General features: G+C 40.6%; 2 protein-coding genes across 3 annotated transcripts; both read right to left on the bottom strand.

The window, feature by feature from the left end:
- On the bottom strand, positions 1–2,991 carry LOC137002834 (melanoma-associated antigen C1-like). Its single transcript, XM_067362744.1, has one exon. It carries the CDS (start codon positions 2,989–2,991, stop codon positions 1–3), a length of 2,991 nt encoding a protein of 996 aa, XP_067218845.1.
- A 1,492-nt stretch (positions 2,992–4,483) lies between these two features.
- On the bottom strand, positions 4,484–19,139 carry LOC137016998 (nuclear factor 7, brain-like). 2 transcript variants are annotated; one of them, XM_067380874.1, is made up of 6 exons: positions 18,671–19,139; positions 8,125–8,220; positions 6,438–6,668; positions 6,338–6,360; positions 6,138–6,256; positions 4,484–5,980 (listed from the first exon to the last, which is right to left on the bottom strand). In XM_067380874.1, the coding sequence occupies exons 1-6, from the start codon at positions 18,824–18,826 to the stop codon at positions 5,493–5,495; spliced, it is 1,113 nt and encodes a 370-aa protein (XP_067236975.1). In that variant the 5' UTR covers positions 18,827–19,139; the 3' UTR covers positions 4,484–5,492. The 2 variants fall into 2 exon arrangements, with proteins under 2 accessions (XP_067236975.1, XP_067236976.1); XM_067380875.1 differs by lacking the exon at positions 18,671–19,139 and adding an exon at positions 17,445–18,626.
- Positions 19,140–21,475: the final 2,336 nt, after the last annotated feature.

Genomic DNA, 21,475 nt, shown 5'->3' with positions numbered 1-21,475 from the left:
CTAGAGCAGGCTTGTGGCTGAATTCTGGAGCGGGCGCATGGCTGAACTCTGGAGTGGGCTCATGGCTGAATTCTGGAGCTGGCTCTTATTTGAATTCTGGAGCGGACTCTTGGCTGAATTCGGGAGCGGGCTCTTATTTGAATTCTGGAGCGGACTCTTGGCTGAATTCGGGAGCGGGCTCTTATTTGAATTCTGGAGCGGGCGCATGGCTGAATTCGGGAGAGGGCTCTTGGCTGAATTCTGGAGGGGGCTCATGGCTGAATTCTGGAGTGGGCTCATGGCTGAATTCAGGAGCGGGCTCTTATCTGAATTCTGGAGGGGGCTCTTGGCTGAATTCGGGAGCGGGCTCTTATTTGAATTCTGGAGTGGGCTCTTGGCTGAATTCGGGAGCGGGCTCTTATTTGAATTCTGGAGAGGGCTCATGGCTGTATTCTGGAGAGGACTCATGGCTGAACTCTGAAGTGGGCTCTTATCTGAATTCTGGAGTGGGCTCATGGCTGATTTCTGGAGTGGGCTCATGGCTGAATTCGGGAGCGGGCTCTTATTTGAATTCTGGAGTGGGCTCTTGGCTGAATTCGGGAGCGGGCTCTTATTTGAATTCTGGAGATGGCTCATGGCTGTATTCTGGAGAGGACTCATGGCTGAACTCTGAAGTGGGCTCTTATCTGAATTCTGGAGTGGGCTCATGGCTGAATTCTGGAGTGGGCTCTTATTTGAATTCTGGAGAGGGCTCATGGCTGTATTCTGGAGCGGGCTCATGGCTGAATTCAGGAGCGGGCTCTTATCTGAATTCTGGAGGGGGCTCTTGGCTGAATTCGGGAGCGGGCTCTTATTTGAATTCTGGAGCGGACTCTTGGCTGAATTCGGGAGCAGGCTCTTATTTGAATTCGGGAGCGGGCTCTTGGCTGAATTCGGGAGCGGGCTCTTATTTGAATTCTGGAGCGGGCTCATGGCTGAACTCTGAAGTGGGCTCTTATCTGAATTCTGGAGTGGGCTCATGGCTGAATTCTGGAGGGGGCTCATGGCTGAATTCTGGAGTGGGCTCATGGCTGAATTCGGGAGCGGGCTCTTATCTGAATTCCGGAGGGGGCTCTTGACTGAATTCTGGAGTGGGCTCATGGCTGAATTCTGGAGTGGGCTCATGGCTGAATTCTGGAGGGGGCTCATGGCTGAATTCGGGAGCGGGCTCTTATCTGAATTCCGGAGGGGGCTCTTGGCTGAATTCTGGAGTGGGCTCATGGCTGAATTCTGGAGTGGGCTCATGGCTGAATTCTGGAGTGGGCTCATGGCTGAATTCTGGAGTGGGCTCATGGCTGAATTCTGGAGTGGGCTCATGGCTGAATTCTGGAGGGGGCTCTTGGCTGAATTCTGGAGTGGGCTCATGGCTGAATTCTGGAGTGGGCTCATGGCTGAATTCTGGAGTGGGCTCTTGGCTGAATTCTGGAGTGGGCTAATGGCTGAATTCTGGAGTGGGCTCTTATTTGAATTCTGGAGGGGGCTCATGGCTGAATTCTGGAGTGGGCTCATGGCTGAATTCTGGAGTGGGCTCATGGCTGAATTCTGGAGTGGGCTCATGGCTGAATTCTGGAGCGGACTCTTGGCTGAATTCGGGAGCGGGCTCTTATTTGAATTCTGGAGAGGACTCATGGCTGAATTCTGGAGGGGGCTCTTGGCTGAATTCTGGAGTGGGCTCATGGCTGAATTCTGGAGTGGGCTCTTGGCTGAATTCTGGAGTGGGCTCATGGCTGAATTCTGGAGTGGGCTCTTGGCTGAATTCTGGAGGGGCCTCTTGGCTGAATTCTGGAGGGGCCTCTTGGCTGAATTCTGGAGTGGGCTCATGGCTGAATTCTGGAGTGGGCTCATGGCTGAATTCTGGAGGGGGCTCTTGGCTGAATTCTGGAGTGGACTCATGGCTGAATTCTGGAGTGGGCTCTTGGCTGAATTCTGGAGTGGGCTAATGGCTGAATTCTGGAGTGGGCTCTTATTTGAATTCTGGAGGGGGCTCATGGCTGAATTCTGGAGTGGGCTCATGGCTGAATTCTGGAGTGGGCTCATGGCTGAATTCTGGAGTGGGCTCATGGCTGAATTCTGGAGCGGGCTCTTGGCTGAATTCGGGAGCGGGCTCTTATTTGAATTCTGGAGAGGACTCATGGCTGAATTCTGGAGGGGGCTCTTGGCTGAATTCTGGAGTGGGCTCATGGCTGAATTCTGGAGTGGGCTCTTGGCTGAATTCTGGAGTGGGCTCATGGCTGAATTCTGGAGTGGGCTCATGGCTGAATTCTGGAGTGGGCTCATGGCTGAATTCTGGAGTGGGCTCATGGCTGAATTCTGGAGGGGGCTCTTGGCTGAATTCTGGAGTGGGCTCATGGCTGAATTCTGGAGTGGGCTCTTGGCTGAATTCTGGAGTGGGCTCTTATTTGAATTCTGGAGGGGGCTCATGGCTGAATTCTGGAGGGGGCTCATGGCTGAATTCTGGAGCGGGCTCATGGCTGAATTCGGGAGCGGGCTCTTATCTGAATTCCGGAGGGGGCTCTTGGCTGAATTCTGGAGGGGGCTCTTGACTGAATTCGGGAGCGGGCTCTTGACTGAATTCTGGAGCGGACTCTTGGCTGAATTCGGGAGCGGGCTCTTATTTGAATTCTGGAGTGGGCTCATGGCTGAATTCTGGAGGGGGCTCTTGGCTGAATTCTGGAGGGGGCTCTTGGCTGAATTCGGGAGCGGGCTCTTATTTGAATTCTGGAGCGGACTCTTGGCTGAATTCGGGAGCTGGCTCATGGCTGAACTCTGAAGTGGGCTCTTATCTGAATTCTGGAGTGGGCTCTTGGCTGAATTCTGGAGAGGACTCATGGCTGAACTCTGAAGAGGGTTCTTGGCTGAACTCTGGAGAGGACTCATGGCTGAATTCTGGAGAGGACTCATGGCTGAACTCTGAAGAGGGTTCTTGGCTGAACTCTGGAGAGGACTCATGGCTGAATTCTGGAGAGGACTCATGGCTGAATTCTGGAGAGGACAGTACACACTTCTCAAAGTTCTGACCAAAATCCCTAAAAGTTTGAGGACAAAGGACTGTATGGTACATTATGGTAATTACATACAAGAAAAGGAGGACTGGGCGTAGAACACACCCAAAACCATATCTGATTGGCTTAAACAATCGGAAAGGCGGAACCAACAAACTGTTCAACACTCAATACCGTGCATTGTGTTTTTGCTTTTGCTTTTTCGCCTTGGCCTTTGCTGAGTGGGTGGACCGAACATCATCCTACCTGCAAGCTAAACCTCTTCAAGACTCACTCAAACCCCTGCAAGGACCTTCGTTGAACTTCACAGAAGAAGACTCACTCAAAGTCTTAGTTCCAGCAACTCCTTGAGACAATCACTCAACAGAGACTCCATTTCCTGCAAAGCCAACTATTTTCCCATGGGATTTTGCTACCTCGTGTAGCAGACTTCAAGTGGTAATCTCCAGACTCCATTAAACAGAGTAGTGTGAGGCAATATTAGTATACACAGATCAGGCCTACTCTCTCATTCCTGCATGGAAAAATACACGTGCAAACTTTTAACACGGTTAAAAGTACTACTTTCACGGAAAATACGCTAGTCACACGGGTGCAAGTTATAACAGAAACTCTTAAAAGTGTTTTAACATCATGAATGTAGCGATTACGTTATAAAAAGACAGTTAATGCAAGATATATGAGAGAGAGAAAAACTACCTCTGCTTCTCAGTCCGCATACACGGCGTCTGAGCACGAACGGGTTAGTTCACCCAAAAATGAAAATGATGTCATTAATGACTCACCCTCATGTCGTTCCAAACCCGTAAGACCTCTGTTCATCTTCGGAACACAGTTTAAGATATTTTAGATTTAGTCCAAGAGCTTTCTGTCCATCCATTGAAAATGTATGTGCGGTATACCATCCATGTCCAGAAAGGTAATAAAAACATCATCAAAGTAGTCCATGTGACATCAGTGAGTTAGTTAGAAGTTTTTGAAGCATCGAAAATACATTTTGGTCCAAAAATAACAAAAACTACGACTTTATTCAGCATTGTATTCTCTTCCGGAATCCTTTCCTTAGAATTGATTCCATTGAATTGATTCCATTGAATCCTTTCATCTGTCGGCGTTGGTAATGCACTTTTACGTCGTTGTTTTTGGCGATTAGGACATCCGCGACATGCACACTTACGCACCATTTTAAAAAATAGCTTGAATACAGCGTGCGTCTCCCTCAGACTGTAAACGAAACTCTGGCGTTTTGGTTAGATACAATGCTAGTTTTTGTTATTTTTGGACCAAAATGTGTTTTCGATGCTTCAAAAACTTCTAACTAACCCACTGATGTCACATGGACTACTCTGATGACGTTTTATTACCTTTCTGGACATGGACAGTCTACCGCACATAAATTTTCAATGGAGGGACAGAAAGCTCTCGGACTAAATCTAAAATATCTTAAACTGTGTTCTGAAGATAAAAGGAGGTCTTACGGGTTTGGAACGACATGAGGGTGAGTCATTAATGACATAATTTTCATTTTTGGGTGAACTAACCCTTTAAAGGAGAAGCGATATATTTCCCTTCGGTGTCTCACTAATTAAGGCCCCACCTACAACAATTGATAGGAACTCCCGATCGGAACCATTGAATACAGAACTTAATAAAAATTAATTTAATGCAAGTTTTGCTGAAGTTAACTAAATTTACAGAACATTTCTCCTTGAAAATAAAAAAATATTAAATTAAACAGATGCTTCAGTCAACTGGCTACACTCGCTCATAATCATAATTAGCAATCATAAAATATTATTACTGTTGGCCACGGGATATTAATTTGTCCAGAACACTTTAACCTCAATTTTTCAGTGGATGAATAATTGATGAAGTGTTAAATATTAATTCTGAATCATGTACAGTTAATTCGGTTCTTATTCACTGTAATTTAATTACACTTTTTGATAATTAATCGGGTTAATTCTTACATAGTACACTGACAGTAGTGTACTTACTGCATAAAGAATATTAAAATATACTTGAACTTTACTTAAGTATACTTAATAAAATTAAATTGAAGTATACTTGTAGTATTTGTCTAAGAGATTTTCTGTAAAGCTGTTTAGGGTTAACAGACCATAACTGTCATGTGAAATATTTCACAAATCAGAATAGTCTGTTTTGGCCTCATATGGCCCGTCTAGATGTCAGTTTTTGACTTATAAAGCTGATTTATCTAATGGCTTGAACTGTTCATTCATTGGCACAGCCTGTATGTCAATATTACACAGGACAAAGATGACAAAGCAGTGAGAAACAATGAAATGTGAACAAATGTGATTGTGAAAGTTTTCACAAATCAGGTGATTTTACATTTTTGCAAATAGCCTTTAAACGCGAAGGCCTATTTTGTACACTCTCGGCTAGAGGACTTGGGTTGACTGTGAAAAACTTCTCTAGCAGGAAGATCCAGTCCTACAGGAGTAACGTTTACTGACTATTGACTGGTAAGATCCTCAGAGATCCTTCATGACACCAGAAGAATGGAAAGAATGTGCGAGTGAAGGTGGCTCTGAATGTGTGTAGATTTGTGTTAGTTACAGGATCAGAGAATGACACCGTTCCTCCATCATAGTCCAGATTCACTCTCACACGATCAAGACTCTTATTAACAAATAAACCAGACGGTGAAAACGCATTGTTTGACACACTCCAGACAGTGTCAAAGAAATCCTCTCCCTCCCTCTGGGTTGTTGCTGAAGTTACTCCAAGTTCCCATTGTGTTTTCTCTTTGACCTCCACATCCCAGCAGTGTGTTCCTGAGTTAAACCCCTCTGAACCCAGAACACCGTAATGGCAGGCAAATCTCTCTGGATTATTAGGAACAGGTTGTTTTTTCCTGCTGTATCTCACACTGGTCAGATCATCAGACAGGACGAGCCATGGATTCGAAGTGTTTGGATCCAGAATGACAGGAGCTGATGAGACACAATCAACAGATTATTTTATTCTGACGTTCATATAATGATCAAGAGTTTATCTATCTATCTATCTATCTATCTATCTATCATGAAGAACCTCTAACTCTCCACCCATCCATCATTTCCAGCTCAGATCTTCTGCAGTCAGACTCACTGTTTTGGACGATGTCCTGCATCTTCTTCCAGACTCTGAACGGCAGGTTGCCCAAGTAACGCGGCACATGAATCAAAGCTCCAGAAGCCATCTGTGGATCCAGCTGTGAGCTCTGGACTCTGGAAGAACATTCAGGAGTCAGAACTGCAGTGGCTTTGGATCAGAACCAGAGAGACCAGAGACAGGAGCAGATCACTCACCTTTCCATTGAGACTGGAAACTCCTGCAGAACAAACACACCATTTATCATCAAGAACTCAATCAATGAACCAATGAGCAACCAATGATCTGAAATCAGACCTTCAGAAAGCAGACGTCACTGGCTTTCATCATCTCCTCCATGTCTTTGATTGTGTGTGAAAGAGCTGAGATGTGTCTGTTCATCTCCTCCAGCTTCTCCTTCATCATCTGCTTCTTCTGCTCCTCTTCCTCCCTCAGAGCAGTGATTGTAGCTTCTTCTTCATCTCTGAGAAACTGATGAAGCTTCTCAAACTGCTGTTTAATCTGACGCTCTGTGTGCTCAGCTTGAGACTGAAATCAGATCACATTCACTTCAATCATCTCAATCAACACACATCAACACTTTACATCATTAACATCAGAGATAAACTCAGATACCGACATATAGCGGATCCAGAAGCAGATTGATGCTCAATGTAACACAGTTCGTAAGTATGGGAAGAAGGAGGCGGGAACCGGTGAATGTTCAACAAAACTTTAATATAAAATAAACAAAGAACAAAACGAAAGTAATGCCGGCAGACCCTCGCGGACGTCTGACGGCCACACAAACATAATAAATCATAAAATAAAGTCCAGGACTGGTCCTCTCTCATCCTTCACTGTCGTCGCTCCCCCTTTTATGCTCCCAGAGCTCCTCCGTGAGAGACTCAAGGCCGGTGTGCCTCGCAGGTGGAGCTCGTTCTCTCTTGCGTCACCAGCCTCATGCCATTCCCTCACGGCTCTCACCCACCCTTCTTGTCACATACCCCCATCGCCCCTTAGCAGGCCGGGGGATACTCCCGAGACTGTGCTCTACTCCCCCCCCGGGGCCTGTCTCGGCGGCCACAGCACCTGGGGGTAAGGACAGACGAGACGAGAGAAAGGAGATGGAAGCAAGGGGAGCAACAGAACGAGAGAGGGGAGAGAGGAAAAAGAGAAAAAAAAAAATGCCGCTCAGTCCTCAGCCAGCCGAGAGGCTCTTCCTCGCGGTGCCATGCGATGGCAATGGATGCTCGGTGGACGGCCCGATCCAGAACTGCCTCCCGGTAGCCGGCGATGGCTCCTCACCTTCATGGTCGACGGTAGCAGGCTCCGGTCCACGGCAGATGACAGCAACTCCTCCACTCCCTCCTGGACAGCAGCCTCCCCACCTCATCCCAGGAGCATGACATCGGGTCTCCGTCCCACCTGTCACAAGGGTCCAGCACCACCGCCTCGGGCAGACTCTCGCAGTCTTCACTCCCGCGCTGCCCGAACTCTGCTGCACCGTGATCCCCCTCAGCAGCAAGGGCTCTCCGACAGCATGTTCGTAAGTATGGGAAGAAGGAGGTGGGAACTGGCGAACGTTCAACAAAACTTTAATTCAAAACGAAAGTACCAGCAGACGCAGACGTCTGCCGGACACACAAACCTAATAAAACAAAATAAAATAAAGTCCAGGCCTGGTCCTCTCTCGTTCTTCACTGTGGTCGCTATTCCTTTTATGCTCCCAGAGCTCCTCCGTGAGAGACTCAAGGCATGGAGCGGAGCGGGCGAGAGCCGTGAGGGAATGGCGTGAGGCCGGTGACGCGAGAGATAACGAGCTCCACCTGCGAGGCGCACCGGCCTCACACCATTCCCTCACGGCTCTCGCCCGCCCTGCTCGCCACACTCATTATTTACAGAAATAATAAACTGGAATCCATTATATTAAATATATCAGATCATAACTGTATATAGTGATCCTACAGCTGTAATGAAAATGACTGTGATTCGGTTTCCTCACCTTGATGTGTTGAACTGTTTTCTCAAACTCTCCTTTCATTTTTTCATTGTGTTGAAGTTTCTTCTGTAAGGACTCCCGTGCTGTATTGAGCTCCTCCTAGAATTGAACAAAATCACAGTTGAAGCTCAAACATCATGACAATGATTCAAAGCACAGGAGTAAATCCACCTCTGAAAGTATAAAAAGAGCACAATTAGTTTTGGGGTGTCCTCATCAAAGTCCTGATTGAACCCTATTGAGATGATGTGTAGGACCTTAAACAGGCAGTTCATGCTTAAACCCCTCCAATGAACTGAAGCAGTTCTGCAAAGATAAGTGGGTCAAAATCCACCACAGAGTTGTGAAAGACTGATCTCCAGTTATCACAAGTGTTCAGCTGCAGTTATTGCTGCTTATGGGGGTGATAACATACAGTAGGTGATAGGTGTTGAATCATTTTGTTTGAACATCTAAAACTATTTACATGAGACACACAAACAAAAGACATCAGCAAATACTTTTTCACAGCACAGTGTAGGTCATATGCAGTGTTGGGGGTAACGCAGTAGCGTGAGTTACGTAATCTTTTTCTTCATCTAACTAGTAAAGTAATGCATTACTTTTACATTTGCATCAAATTATGTGAGTTACTTTTTCAAATAAATAACACAAGTTACTTTGTTTCCTAGGTATTGACTGACAGCTCTCCTGTCCTTATGTTGAGAGAAATCGAGAGCAATGCTGCCTTCTGTGGGAACCATGGACGAAGCAGACAAATGAATCAGATGGTTCTTTCAAAACATAATTCTAATTCAGAATCGAAATTCCGACTACAGCTCGTCTACAGAGAAACCAATGCTGATTACTTTTACGACACCCTATGCTTCCTGACAGCAGGAGAAGTGACAAACCACATGGTCATCCAAGAAGATAAAGAGGCTTTGATCACCAAAAAGAAACAGAGAAAACAATGCAGGCCCCATTTGTTTCTCTAAGGGACCTAACAGAGACTGTTATACAACTAAAACTGTTCCAAACAATTTTAAATGGACTTATCAAATAATATCATATAGAATCATATTTTAACTCCATACATTTTAAATTGTGTCCACAAGTACTACCTGTAACCAGTTTTGCTTTAGAAGACCCACAATTCATGTAAATGTGATAACTCTTGAATGACTGACTGAAAGAATGCCTTATTTGGACTTGATTTGATTCTTTTCCTCTTTGCTAAATCCTGACTTGAATGAAATCTGTTTAAAATGTATCATATTCCATTTAATATAAATTATGTTAAAATGGCACTCTCTGCTAAAGCAGAGATGGGATGTAACACCTATGTTTTATTGGGGGCAAAGAAAAGCCCTTTTGAAACAGGATGATGTCTGATTGGTCAAATCTCCTCAGAGGTGTGACAAACAACTAAGTTTAAATAGTCATATTGCAAGATAGTGAACTAGTCAAGAGAAGAAAAAGACAAAAAGACAAGAAACAGAAGAAGAAAGAACCGGTCAGCCGTGACCTGATTAAGCAGAACAATGGAGTAACAAGAAGAACAGACAAGCTGCTCATTCAAGCCATCCAACTTTCACTCACTTTTATTTTCTTTTACTTAATTTTCTTTTCCGCTGAAAGTCTCGTGTTCTAAGTTTTGCCGCAAAGTTCAACCAACGACTTCTGCCACTTCAACTTTAACTCCAGCGACAAAGAGACTTCCTTTCACTTTTCCAGCAAGCTCAAACGTGACTGGATTGACCAAACACAATACGGACCCTGCGATGGATCGTCGACTTGGAAAACCCTTCTCTGCACGCTGACGAGGGATATTCACATTTAAAGTCGACGCAAGCAAGTACCCCAGATTAAAACTGAACTGGTGCATTTAAATTAACGATTCATGGTTCGTTCAGGTCAGATCTTCCAAAGTGCATAATTTTTCACTATTGTTGGATATTCATATCCGCTACAAGAGCTTATTACGGCTTGAGCAAAAGAACGCTGGACGACTCAGTTGCTCGGTCGTAACTAAACAACTCTTTATAATTCCCTATACATATTTCCCTACACTTCATATGCTTTAGGAATTTTGAAAATTCACACTTCTGAAGTTGTGATTACGTAACAAATTACATTCCATAACAAGTAACTAAGTAACACAATTAGTTACTTTTTTAGGGAGCAGAGACATCGCCGGAGGGATGGAAGTTGGCGATGTTTCTAGGGGCCTCCTGCTTTTGGTCGCCCTCCGTGATTTCAACTGAGGGGGAACAGGTGGTGACCAGTAAATACTACCTATCGCTGTTTTCCATGTTCATAGAGTTAGTTCGTGGAGTAAGTGTATGTAAACTGTGTGTTTACATGGCTTTTAAAAATGTTGGTTGCCAGAAAAAAAAAAAACATGGCGGCAGGCAGGTGTGGAGTGTTAATATCACTGTTCAGTTTCTCACTATTACATACTTTTTAAAATTTTAGTCGTTTGAAAGAAGTGGATGAAGTTTATTTTATTGGGAGAGAAGTAAAACAAATACAACTTGGATATAAACACCTTGGATTTGGGAAGAGTGTTCTTTTTTCGATGATGTACCGTCCGTGGAGTAACTGCTCAAGGAAACAACGATGCTGCGGAAATATGAAAAGGCATTTACGTGACTGGATCATTATAATGATGTGTCTCCTTTTGTCAGGAGATATTCATCAATGTCCTGGGCCTGTATCGAGAAACTTTGAAGGCAATTTTTTGAGGCGATTCGGATATGAGACCCAGAGGCTTGATTATTGAGCAATGTCGGCATTCGGAAATTGCCGGGGAATGGAGCGCTATAGCGGATAACAAGAGATGTAATTCGAATGGAGGATGGTGCGGGGAATGTGTTTTCTACATCTGAGGAAGGTGGCAGGACTTCGAGGACACCGAGGCCCAGAGTTGAGTCGGTTGAGGGAGACGTGCAGCTTTCACGGGATCAAATGAACTCCGAGATCAACGAATTGAAAGACATCGGTACCGTAAAGGGATTGCACATGGTTCATCTTAACGTTAGGAGTCTGCTTCCAAAGATAAGTGAATTGCGGCATTTATGTCAGGAATCCAAAGTGTTACCCCTCATGCTCCCCCGGAAGAAAAATGTAAATATTCCATATTTTAAAGCATCAATCTGATGCATTTTGAGATGCTTTTTTTTGCCAACCTGGGGAGAGCTGGAGAAACTTAACTTCAGCCATGAGTCAAAAATTATTATGGCCTCCTTATTAAGTATTATGCAAGCCATTTCATGATATGATTGGTCGAACTCTTCTTCTTTTGCTGTTGCTTGATTTGAGGACTGTGCATGCACAGAGGCGTCACCAAAGTTCAGCGAGAATAAACTCGTTTTAAACAGTGTGTATATGACAGGGTTGTCTAAGATTATATTTTACAGCGGATCGCCCAGAAGCTACAGTTATCAGTTTAAAAAATAAATTATGCTTGATCCGACTCGACTCATGATCCGCTCTTTATCACAAAATTAAATTTCTCTTAACTACTGTACTGTACGTGTTGGTAGCCATTAAAGAAAACATTTAGTTTCATATTTATGTTTAAATATGCCTATTATAATGTTATTTATGTTTTAATTTCATCTATTTGATTAAGACAAGTGAACAATACATCATAAGATGCGCAGTAGCCTACATCTGGAGACATGGAGTGGGTCAGACATGATTTTGACCACTTTATTAAGTTTTGTTTAATAAACTTTCTTTAACGTGAATTTCATTTTGTAAAAATTGTATCTTAATTTTAATCAATGTTTCATCAATTAATTGCCTGGATTTAATAAATAAGAAGCAAATATATTCATGGATGCGCAGCGCGATCACTTGCACTTGATCTGGAGCGCGTCTTATAGGCTAAATGAACTGAAACTATAGGCTGCTTGCCTCACAGACACAAGAAAAATATCTATAGAAAGCTTGAAATGTCTTCTTTTAAATGGAATAATTCAAAACGAAAAGAAACGGGCTACTCTCTGATTATGTAATCCAAATAAAATGTGCATTCTGCACATCCTGCGAAGATGATGAGAGTCAGCAATGTCAACTTCATCTTTGCAGCCGACACTGATTTAGAAAACATTAGATTATTAAAAAACAATTAAAATGTCTCCTTGCTGTTTTTTTTGTCAAATTCATAATCGTTTCTTTTGCCGGTTCTTTATGGCAAGCTTTATGCATGCGCTTGAGTGCTATATAAATGCTAATTATAATAATTTATTCTCTCCAGTATTTAAGAAATTGAATGTAATTAATCAACTAATCAATGTGATTAGTCAACTAATGGTTTGAACAACTAGTCAATGAAAAAACAAAAAATTCACATGTGCCTATTTTCTATCCAGCATGTCACAAAGGGTATTCTGATTTGAGCTCGCGCTCCGCTCGCACGTTCTTTCTCTCTCTTCGGAAATCGGCAGGTCTAAAAATTGTCGTATATCACCTCGTCCGTGCGATTTTCGTGACGTGTGCGTGGACATGCGATCTTCCGACCATCAGAATTCGCACCGTGTACGCCCGCCTTTAGCTAGCTGGCTAATGTTGCGTTCTCTCCTGCTGTGTTCAATGACTCAGTTCATCAAGCTGTAGCTAACGTTAGCTAAGTCTGTGTCAACAGAGCTCCTGGGTAACTTAAGTTAGATATACCAGAAAATAGCTTCTGATGGTCGTCTGCACTGGTGATGCAAGGCCCTTCGCGTTATATGAATCTATCTAGTATCTAGTTTTAACATTGGACAAGAGATTATAATCATGGGGGACTTAAACACGGATATGCTAAAACATGGTACTTTTATTTATAAACATTATAAATTATTTTGTGAATCATATCCGTTGAAACAGATAATTATAGATCCTACTAGAATTACGTCTGAAACTGAAACTGTCCTTGACATTGTATTGGTATGCGACAATTCAAAGATTTGCAGAAGTAGTGTTTTGGATGCTGGTATTAGTGATCATTGTATAGTATTTGTAATTAGGAAATCTAGGAAAGAGGCTATAATACCCCTTTTCCACCAAAGCAGTTTGAGTGCTGGTTCGGAGCCAGAGCCTAGTTTCAAATCAGTTCTTTGTCTTTCGACACACAAAGCACCAGCTCCGAACCAGAAAAAGTGGTTCGTAAGTAGCACCAACACATTGCTGGGCTAGAAGTAAGAACTGCTTGCGTCAGGGGCTGGGGGCGGGGTTACCATGACCAACAAGAAACTTGTGACCGCCATGTTTGAAATAGCAGCTAATCGAGCTAATAGCACCTCATTTGTAATCTCCATCTATATACAAATTACGGCGAGCCAAGTTTTGAATAAGGTTGCACCTTATAAGGATATAAGAATTGAGAAAAGGACTGAACCTTAGGTGAATGATAGTATTTTAAAGGCAATTAAGGAGCGTAATGACAGTTTTAAGGCTTTTAAAAGGGATAGAAATAATAATAATTTTGAGATATTTAAACATAAAAGGAATGAAGTAAGAGGTAAGGTAAAAGAGGCAAAAAAAAAAAACTTTTTTTAAGGAAAAGATTAGTGAAAGGAAGCGAGATCTAGGGTATCAGGAAAAGACTAAGATGAAATGTTCTAAAATTAGCCTTAAAGTAGATGGAAGTCTGATATCAGATCAGATAAAAGAAGCAAATCATTTCAATAGATTTTTTACTACGGTTGCAGAAAAATTGGTAAATGAGCTTCCAGCACAAAATGGTATATTTAATGATAAATTTGTTTAAGAGTATTATGCTAAATGTGGTATTGTACCTGGAGGTTTTTTGTTTACTAAAGTAGAGGAGAGTAATGTTAAGAAATTAATAAATCTTAAAAGTAGTAAGTTAGATAATATTCCAGTAAAGTTTCTTAAGGATTCAGCCAATTTAATTACTCTAATGGTTACCCATATCATAAATCTTTCAATTTGTCAAGGTAAGGTTCCTGATGAGTTGAAAAAAGCAAGAGTTATTCCCCTTTTTAAAAAGGGTAGTAGGCTTGAGTGTAATAATGATAGGCCGGTGTCAATTTTGAGTGCCTTATCAAAAGTAATGGAAAATATTATTTTTGAGCAGATTGAAGGCTGTCTTCTTAAACACAATATATTGTATGAGTTTCAATCTGGTTTTAGAAAAAAACACTCCATTGAAACAACAATTTTATTTTCTAACAGATTAACAGATTACATAAGGAAAGAAATGGATAATGGGAAGTTAAGTGGGATGCTACTGTTAGATCTGCAAAAAGCATTAGATACCATTGATCACAGTATTTTGCACTTAAAAGTTAAAGCGATGGGTTTCAGTAATATGGCCTGCAAATGGATTAAGTCTTACTTTGAAAATAGGTGTCAAATAGTAGATTTAAATGGGGTGTTTTCGGACTGTTTGAATATTTCATATGGGGTTCCACAAGGGAGAGTATTAGGTCCTTTATTTTATTTATTTATTACAGATTAATGATTTAAATTTGGCTTGTTCAAATAAGATTTTATTATATGCAGATGATGCAGCAATAATTGTATCTCACGAGAGGAAGGATGTTATTGAATATGAATTAAGCAGAGAGATTGAAGGGGTCTCTAAGTGGTTTTGCCATAACAAACTGTCTTTACATTTGGGGAAAACTGAAGCTATATTATTTGGCTCAGCTGTTAAATTTAAAAAAATGTTTTAGATTTGAGGTAACGGTTGGAGATCAAATTATTACACAAAAGCGAGAAGTAAAATATTTGGGTTGTGTTTTGGATTGTAATCTGACAGGAGAAAAGATGGCTGTTTTAGCTCACACAAAAATTTGTAATCGAATAAAATTTTTAGCAAGACAGGCAGGTTTTTAGATATGGAAACTTTAAAAATGTTGGCTTGTGCATTAGTGCAGACACACTTTGATTATACTGCAATTTCTTGGTATAGCGGTATTTCAAAGAAATTAAAAAATAAATTGCAGACTGCTCAAAATAAGTTGTGTAGGGTTATATTGAAAGTACACCCACAGATGCATTTGCTCGAGGAACATTATAGGAAAATTAGTTTTTTAAAAGTAGAGAAAAAGGGTAATTTTTTATAAACTAGTTATGGTGTTTAAAGGTGCCCTAGAATTAAAAATTGAATTTACCTTGGCATAGTTGAATAACAAGAGTTCAGTACATGGAAATGACATACAGTGAGTCTCAAACTCCATTGTTTCCTCCTTCTTATATAAATCTCATTTGTTTAAAAGACCTCCGAAGAACAGGCGAATCTCAACATAACACTGACTGTTACGTAACAGTCAGGATCATTAATATGTATGACCCCAATATTTGCATATGCCAGCTCATGTTCAAGGCATTACACAAGGGCAGCCAGTATTAATGTCTGGATCTGTGCACAGCTGAATCATCAGACTAGGTAAGCAAGCAAGAACAATAGCGAAAAATGGCAGATGGAGCAATAATAACTGACATGATCCATGATATCATGATATTTTTAGTGATATTTGTAAATTGTCTTTCTAAACGTTTCATTAGCATGTTCAGGGCTGCAACAAACGATTATTTTGGTAGTCGATTAATCTATCGATTATTAGAACTATTAATCGACTAATCATTGATTATTGCACTGATTAATCAGTAGGGCTGCACGATATAATCGCATGTGATTGTCACGCACATTTCATCAGTAAAGCCGGTTCCCTGATTGCCGCTAAATCGCCATCACCTGCTTTCAAATGGAGCGCCATTTAATAAACAGAGCCGTAGATCACTGACAAGTGATGCAATATCGCGTTCATTATCGAAGGCGATACATCTGCGATATGAACGCGATATTGCGTAGCTTATCAGTGATCTACGGCTCTGTCTATTAAATGCCACTCCATTTGAAAGCAGGTGATGGCGATTTAGCGGCAATCAGGGAACCGGCTTTACTGACGAAATGCGTGTGACAATCTCATGCGATATATCGTGCAGCCCTATTAATCAGTAAGCTTTGATTATTCCACTTTAGCAATTAGTTAATTACAGTTATACTGTACTTTAACTAGTAAATAAAAGAAGAAAATCACTTCAGCTTTTGAAAGTGTATTTTTAATGATTTTCAAGCCAACTGAATAGACCAATATCCTTCAGGTTTTCTTTCCCCCTTAATTGTAATAACTTTTTAATAACAGTAAAAATATTAATGTATTTATGTAAAAATTTTATGTAATTATGTGTTGGTTGTTGTTGTTTTTTTTTTTGGAAAAATGCCCCTCTCTAGATTTTATTCAATGACCATAAACTCGATAGTTAGTGTGTTTGTTTGTTTGTCTGTGTGTTTGTGTGTGTGTTTGTATACATATACATACACAGACACACACACACACACACCACACAAACTATCTAGTTTATGGTCATTGAATGGCTTTCCTGAGGTAAACTATATTACATTTTGTGTGATATATTTGTTTTCAAGTTTTATTGACTTCTTTCTGCGGTTAAAACTCAGATTAAGTGAGATACAGATGGATTCATTTCAATAAGTTCAGTAAGTACTTTTTGATGTTCATTCATGTTTATTTCGCGCTGTAATAGAGAGGAATAGGTTCACATTGCCGCTTGAACTGAGGTGTTACAGCGATCTGCCGCTCCACGTTAAACAGCGTCACAAGTATTGTTTGAATCCCGTAGTAATATCGACTGAATTTAAACGCTTAGACTTAGTTGTATATCAAAAGTAACCTGATCTGTCGGGGTGCGTTGTCTGTGTCCTCTTTGCTCTGCGATGCATCTTTCACTGTGTGGGACGTGTGGCGTGAGAACAGTGGGTTTGAATGAGAGTTGGTGGCCCTGCATGACAGTATTCTGTAGTTATGCTAAACGTTATGTTTGTTATGTTTATGCTATGTTAATCTCCCACATTTCACGGGTTCGACTTCGTTTGTACTATGCTCTCCAAAGCGCTGACTTCTTTTATTGGATTGGATCCGGGAGGGCTGCATTACAGTATTGCGCTACAGCGCCCCACTGGTTACACCGCGTTATTGCAGACAAGATACTATTCGACAACAAAAATATTTGTCGACAATTTTTTTATTGTCGACAATGTCGACTAATCGTTTCAGCCCTAAGCATGTTGCTAATATACTGTTAAATGTGGTTAAAGTTACCATCGTTTCTTACTGTATTCAAGGAGACGAGCCGTCGCTATTTTCATTTTTAAACACTTGCAGTCTGTATAATTCATAAACACAACTTCATTCTTTATAAATCTCTCCAACAGTGTAGCATTAGCAGTTAGCCACAGAGGACAGCCTCAAATTCACTCAGAATAAAACTTTTAACATCTAAATGAATACTTTACTCACATAATTCGAAGCATGCACACAGTATGCATGATGAACATCTTGTAAAGATCCATTTGAGGGTTATATTAGCTGTGTGAACTTTGTAAATGCGCTGTAATATAGTCGAGAGCTCTTGTGGCAGGAAGCTCGCGTCTTAAAGGGGCGGCGCCGAGTGTAAATCAGTGCATGGTTAATGGTGCCCAAAATAGGCAGTTAAAAAATTAATTTAAAAAAAATCTATGGGGTATTTTGAGCTGAAACTTCACAGACACATTCAGGAGACACCTTAGACTTATATTACATCTTGTGAAAGAACGTTCTAGGGCACCTTTAAGATACTAAAGAAAATGGTTCCAAAGTATCTGTTAGAATATTATGAATTTGTAAGAGAGGTTCACTGCCATTCTACAAGGGCGAGTAGAAATGATATATATCCTTGTAGGTTTAAGAGTGAAATCGGGAAAAAAATCTTTTCTATTTACTAGTTCTGTTGCATGGAATAAATTACCTAGATTTTTAAAAAGGAAGTAAAAAAAAATGGTTGTTTTATCATTGATGTTTGAATTTGAATTTGTGTTTATTGAGTTTCTGAACGTGATGCAAGTTGCACTCCATAAATGATTTGTTCGTCCATTTTTTTTAAGATATCGAGGACCACAATGGAAATAAGTCTATTGGCTTTTTTGTGTATTTTATCCTCAACAAGTTTGAAATGTGTATAAACTAGCATGTTTTTGGAATTTTTTTGTATTATGTTTTAAATTTTGTTAAATAAAACAAACAAAGTGTTTTGTATGGCATGTGTTCAGCCGATCAACATATACTTACATTACTGGTAGTTCATATTGAGCTGGTTTAGACACTACTCTGAAGTAGAAGCTAATTTAGTCCCTCAAAAGCGATTCCTAAAACTAAAATCGTTCCTGCAGTGTGGACATACACAAAAGCAGGTACTTCCACCAATAGTTCTAGTAATAGTACCATTAGAAATTCATCAGTGTTTTTGATCTGCCTGCATTGACACCATATGCCAACTGAACTGAGCTGGACGATGACATCACTGTTTTCTTCAGAGCTGCTGTATAGATAAATAAACTAAATTAATTATTAATGAGATTTTTACAACGGAATGAATCAGTGCTGATTTTAAGCTGGACAATGACACCATTTTCTTCTAGAGCTCCAAAATTATTTACTGTAAAGCTGCTTTGACACAATATGTGTGTAACAAGAGACATTTCTCTTACCTTATATGATGGAACAACTTCACTGATGGGTTTGACTGTGTGACTGACGTGTTTCTGTGAATTCGTACACTTCAAACACACAGGCTGCTTGTCCTCCAGACAGAAGAGTTTGAGTTTCTCACTGTGTAAACTGCAGATCTCCTCTGCTGAAGCCATTTTCACTGTTTGAGCTCCAGCAATATAAACTTTACTTTCACTTTCCGAACGACGGTTTCAAAAATGAATAACCTTGAGAATCACAAAGATCTGCTGTCTGTTTAGAAACAAATGTCTCAAAAATCCTTCTTTAAAGCATTTTTCTTCATTCTCCACTGATTGGTGATTTTTTTTATTGCTTTTTTCGAGACACGAGAGTCAGTTTGACAGAAAGCTGAAATGAGTCAGTCTCTTCCTGGTGAGTGTTGTAAGAGGCTGGAGTTTAGCTTTGGGTGTGTTCAAACAGATCAGACAACACCATGGCTGTTTCGCAATTCCAAGAACGCAGAGAACGGACTTGCGTTCTCGTGGAGTCCGGTGTTGCCAGGCGACCTTGAAAGAACGAACTCGGAAGGACGTGAGGACAGAGAACGCATCATTTGAGAATTGAGATCTGTTGCAATTTTGTTGCTCAACTGACCGTCCCTAGTGCACAATAAATACAACATAACATCACAAACAAATGTTATAACCTATTAAAAGACTTCTATCATAATATTATAGACATTGGTTTCATATAATTTTATATCTTTTTATTTCACCGCGTGTATTCATGAAAATGAGTAGCCTTTGTGTTAGATGCTTTGTCAATGTTAAGATTATTTTTTATACTCCAATAAAAATACTGCAGGCTTAAGATCGCTTAAGAAAACATATTGAGAAACAGCCCATGAGAATTTTTTCAGGTTAAACTTGAACAAAATGCATTCAAAATTAAATAGCATTGAATCTCTCAAGTATAAAGCTAGAAAAGATTTCAAAAAGAACACGAGAACAGAAATATTGATCATAAAAACACTCAAGGCCCTTTATTTTGGTGTTTTATTTATTGCACTTCACAGCAAATTCCCTAGTGTTAAATTAACACTTTTAACTAGAAAAATTGAGTAGTGTAAATGGCCCCTGAAGAAGTGTTGAAGTTACTGAGATAATTAAGTGATTATTCAAGTGATGCATTAATGAACACCTGCTGTCAACAAGCAGAATCACTGAAGGAAAGAGAAAAAAGAAAAGAGACGAGCAGAAACACAAGAACTACAACTGACTTCCTGAAGTATCAGCAGAGATCGAGTCGACTAGATCATCCATTGTGAAGACATCATCGACACGACAGCCAGTGCCACAGTTTCCTCAAAATTATAATCACGATTATTAATCATGTTTATTCTAACAAAAAGAGTAATGTAATTATGGCTATTTTGCAAGTTCTTTACCAACCTACACTTCACCCAAAAGGCCTGTAGGTGGCACAACGACTTAATTTAACCAACTATGATAACTTCGTTAGATGGTAAATCAATACAAAACATGGTTTTGGTGAGCGCTTTGTAATATGTATTCACATTAGATTTTAAAGCAACACAATTCGCTTGCAATAAGACAATCCAGATTCAAATTGCCCGGCAAATTTGTAAAGCAAAGAAAAATCATTTCTAGCTGATCAACATTATGAAAACTGGTAAAACCTTTAGGAACTTCAAAAGATAAAACAGTGAAACTCCTAATATTACTTCCAATATTTCCAAATTAGGTTCATTTTCATAGAGTGGGCCAATATCGTGACGATTATTTAAAATCAATCGAGAGAAGCAGATATTGTTATCGTGATAAAATACGATTAATCGTGCAGCCCTAATTTAATTTAATTTGACTTGACATTTGATATTCAACAGTATTCTTGACATTTATTCAACAGTGCTTTTGATCTGCCTGCATTGACACTATTCATTAAAAGGAAAATTATATACCAATTATCACTGTAAAGCTGCTTTGACACAATCTGCATTGTAAAAAGCGCTATATAAATAAGGGTGACTTGACTTGACTTCCAGTTACATTACTTTCTGTTGTAATACAGTCTCTTTTGGAGCTTCTGGAATCTGGTAATGTCATGATCAGGCGCTGGAGTGGCCTTGTTAGCCACTGGAGGGCACTCCACCCAAGATTATTTTCTCACTATCATGGACTCCATCTCCCATAATCCTTTGTCCCAGTCTCATCATTGTTTATTACACACAGCTCTCATCACTTATGTTGTTTGTGTCTGTCTATTTATACCCAGTTTGTTTCTGTCATCATCATTGAGGCTTTGTATTTTGTTACTTGTACTTCTGAAATAGGCCTACCATTCAAGAAAGAAACAACACAGAAACTGAATTATCAAATGTAAATCTAAAACTGCATTGTCTTCACGTGAATTAAATAAGCATTGATTCATAATAAAGCAACAAAAGTTATTCAGTCAAGGGTAGTGAGGGAATTTCTCTTTATCTTTTGTTGTTTCACAGACAGCAGCAGGCTTAATGTAATAGACTATGTATCGCATGTCGTTGTGATATGCATATAGCGATATTTCGAATTGCCTTGCCTTCAATGCCTTGCCTAGTAGCTTGGCTCATGGCTGAACTCTGGAGCGGGCTCTTATCTGAACTCTGGAGCGGGCTCATGGCTGAACTCTGGAGCGGGCTCATGGCTGAACTCTGGAGCGGGCTCATGGCTGAACTCTGGAGCGGGCTCTTATCTGAACTCTGGAGCGGGCTCTTATCTGAACTCTGGAGCGGGCTCTTATCTGAACTCTGGAGCGGGCTCATGGCTGAACTCTGGAGCGGG

Source organism: Chanodichthys erythropterus, chromosome 3 (genome assembly GCF_024489055.1).
Source record: "Chanodichthys erythropterus isolate Z2021 chromosome 3, ASM2448905v1, whole genome shotgun sequence".
Taxonomy (NCBI): Eukaryota; Metazoa; Chordata; class Actinopteri; order Cypriniformes; family Xenocyprididae; genus Chanodichthys; species Chanodichthys erythropterus.
This window is presented reverse-complemented; position numbering and strand designations above follow the sequence as displayed.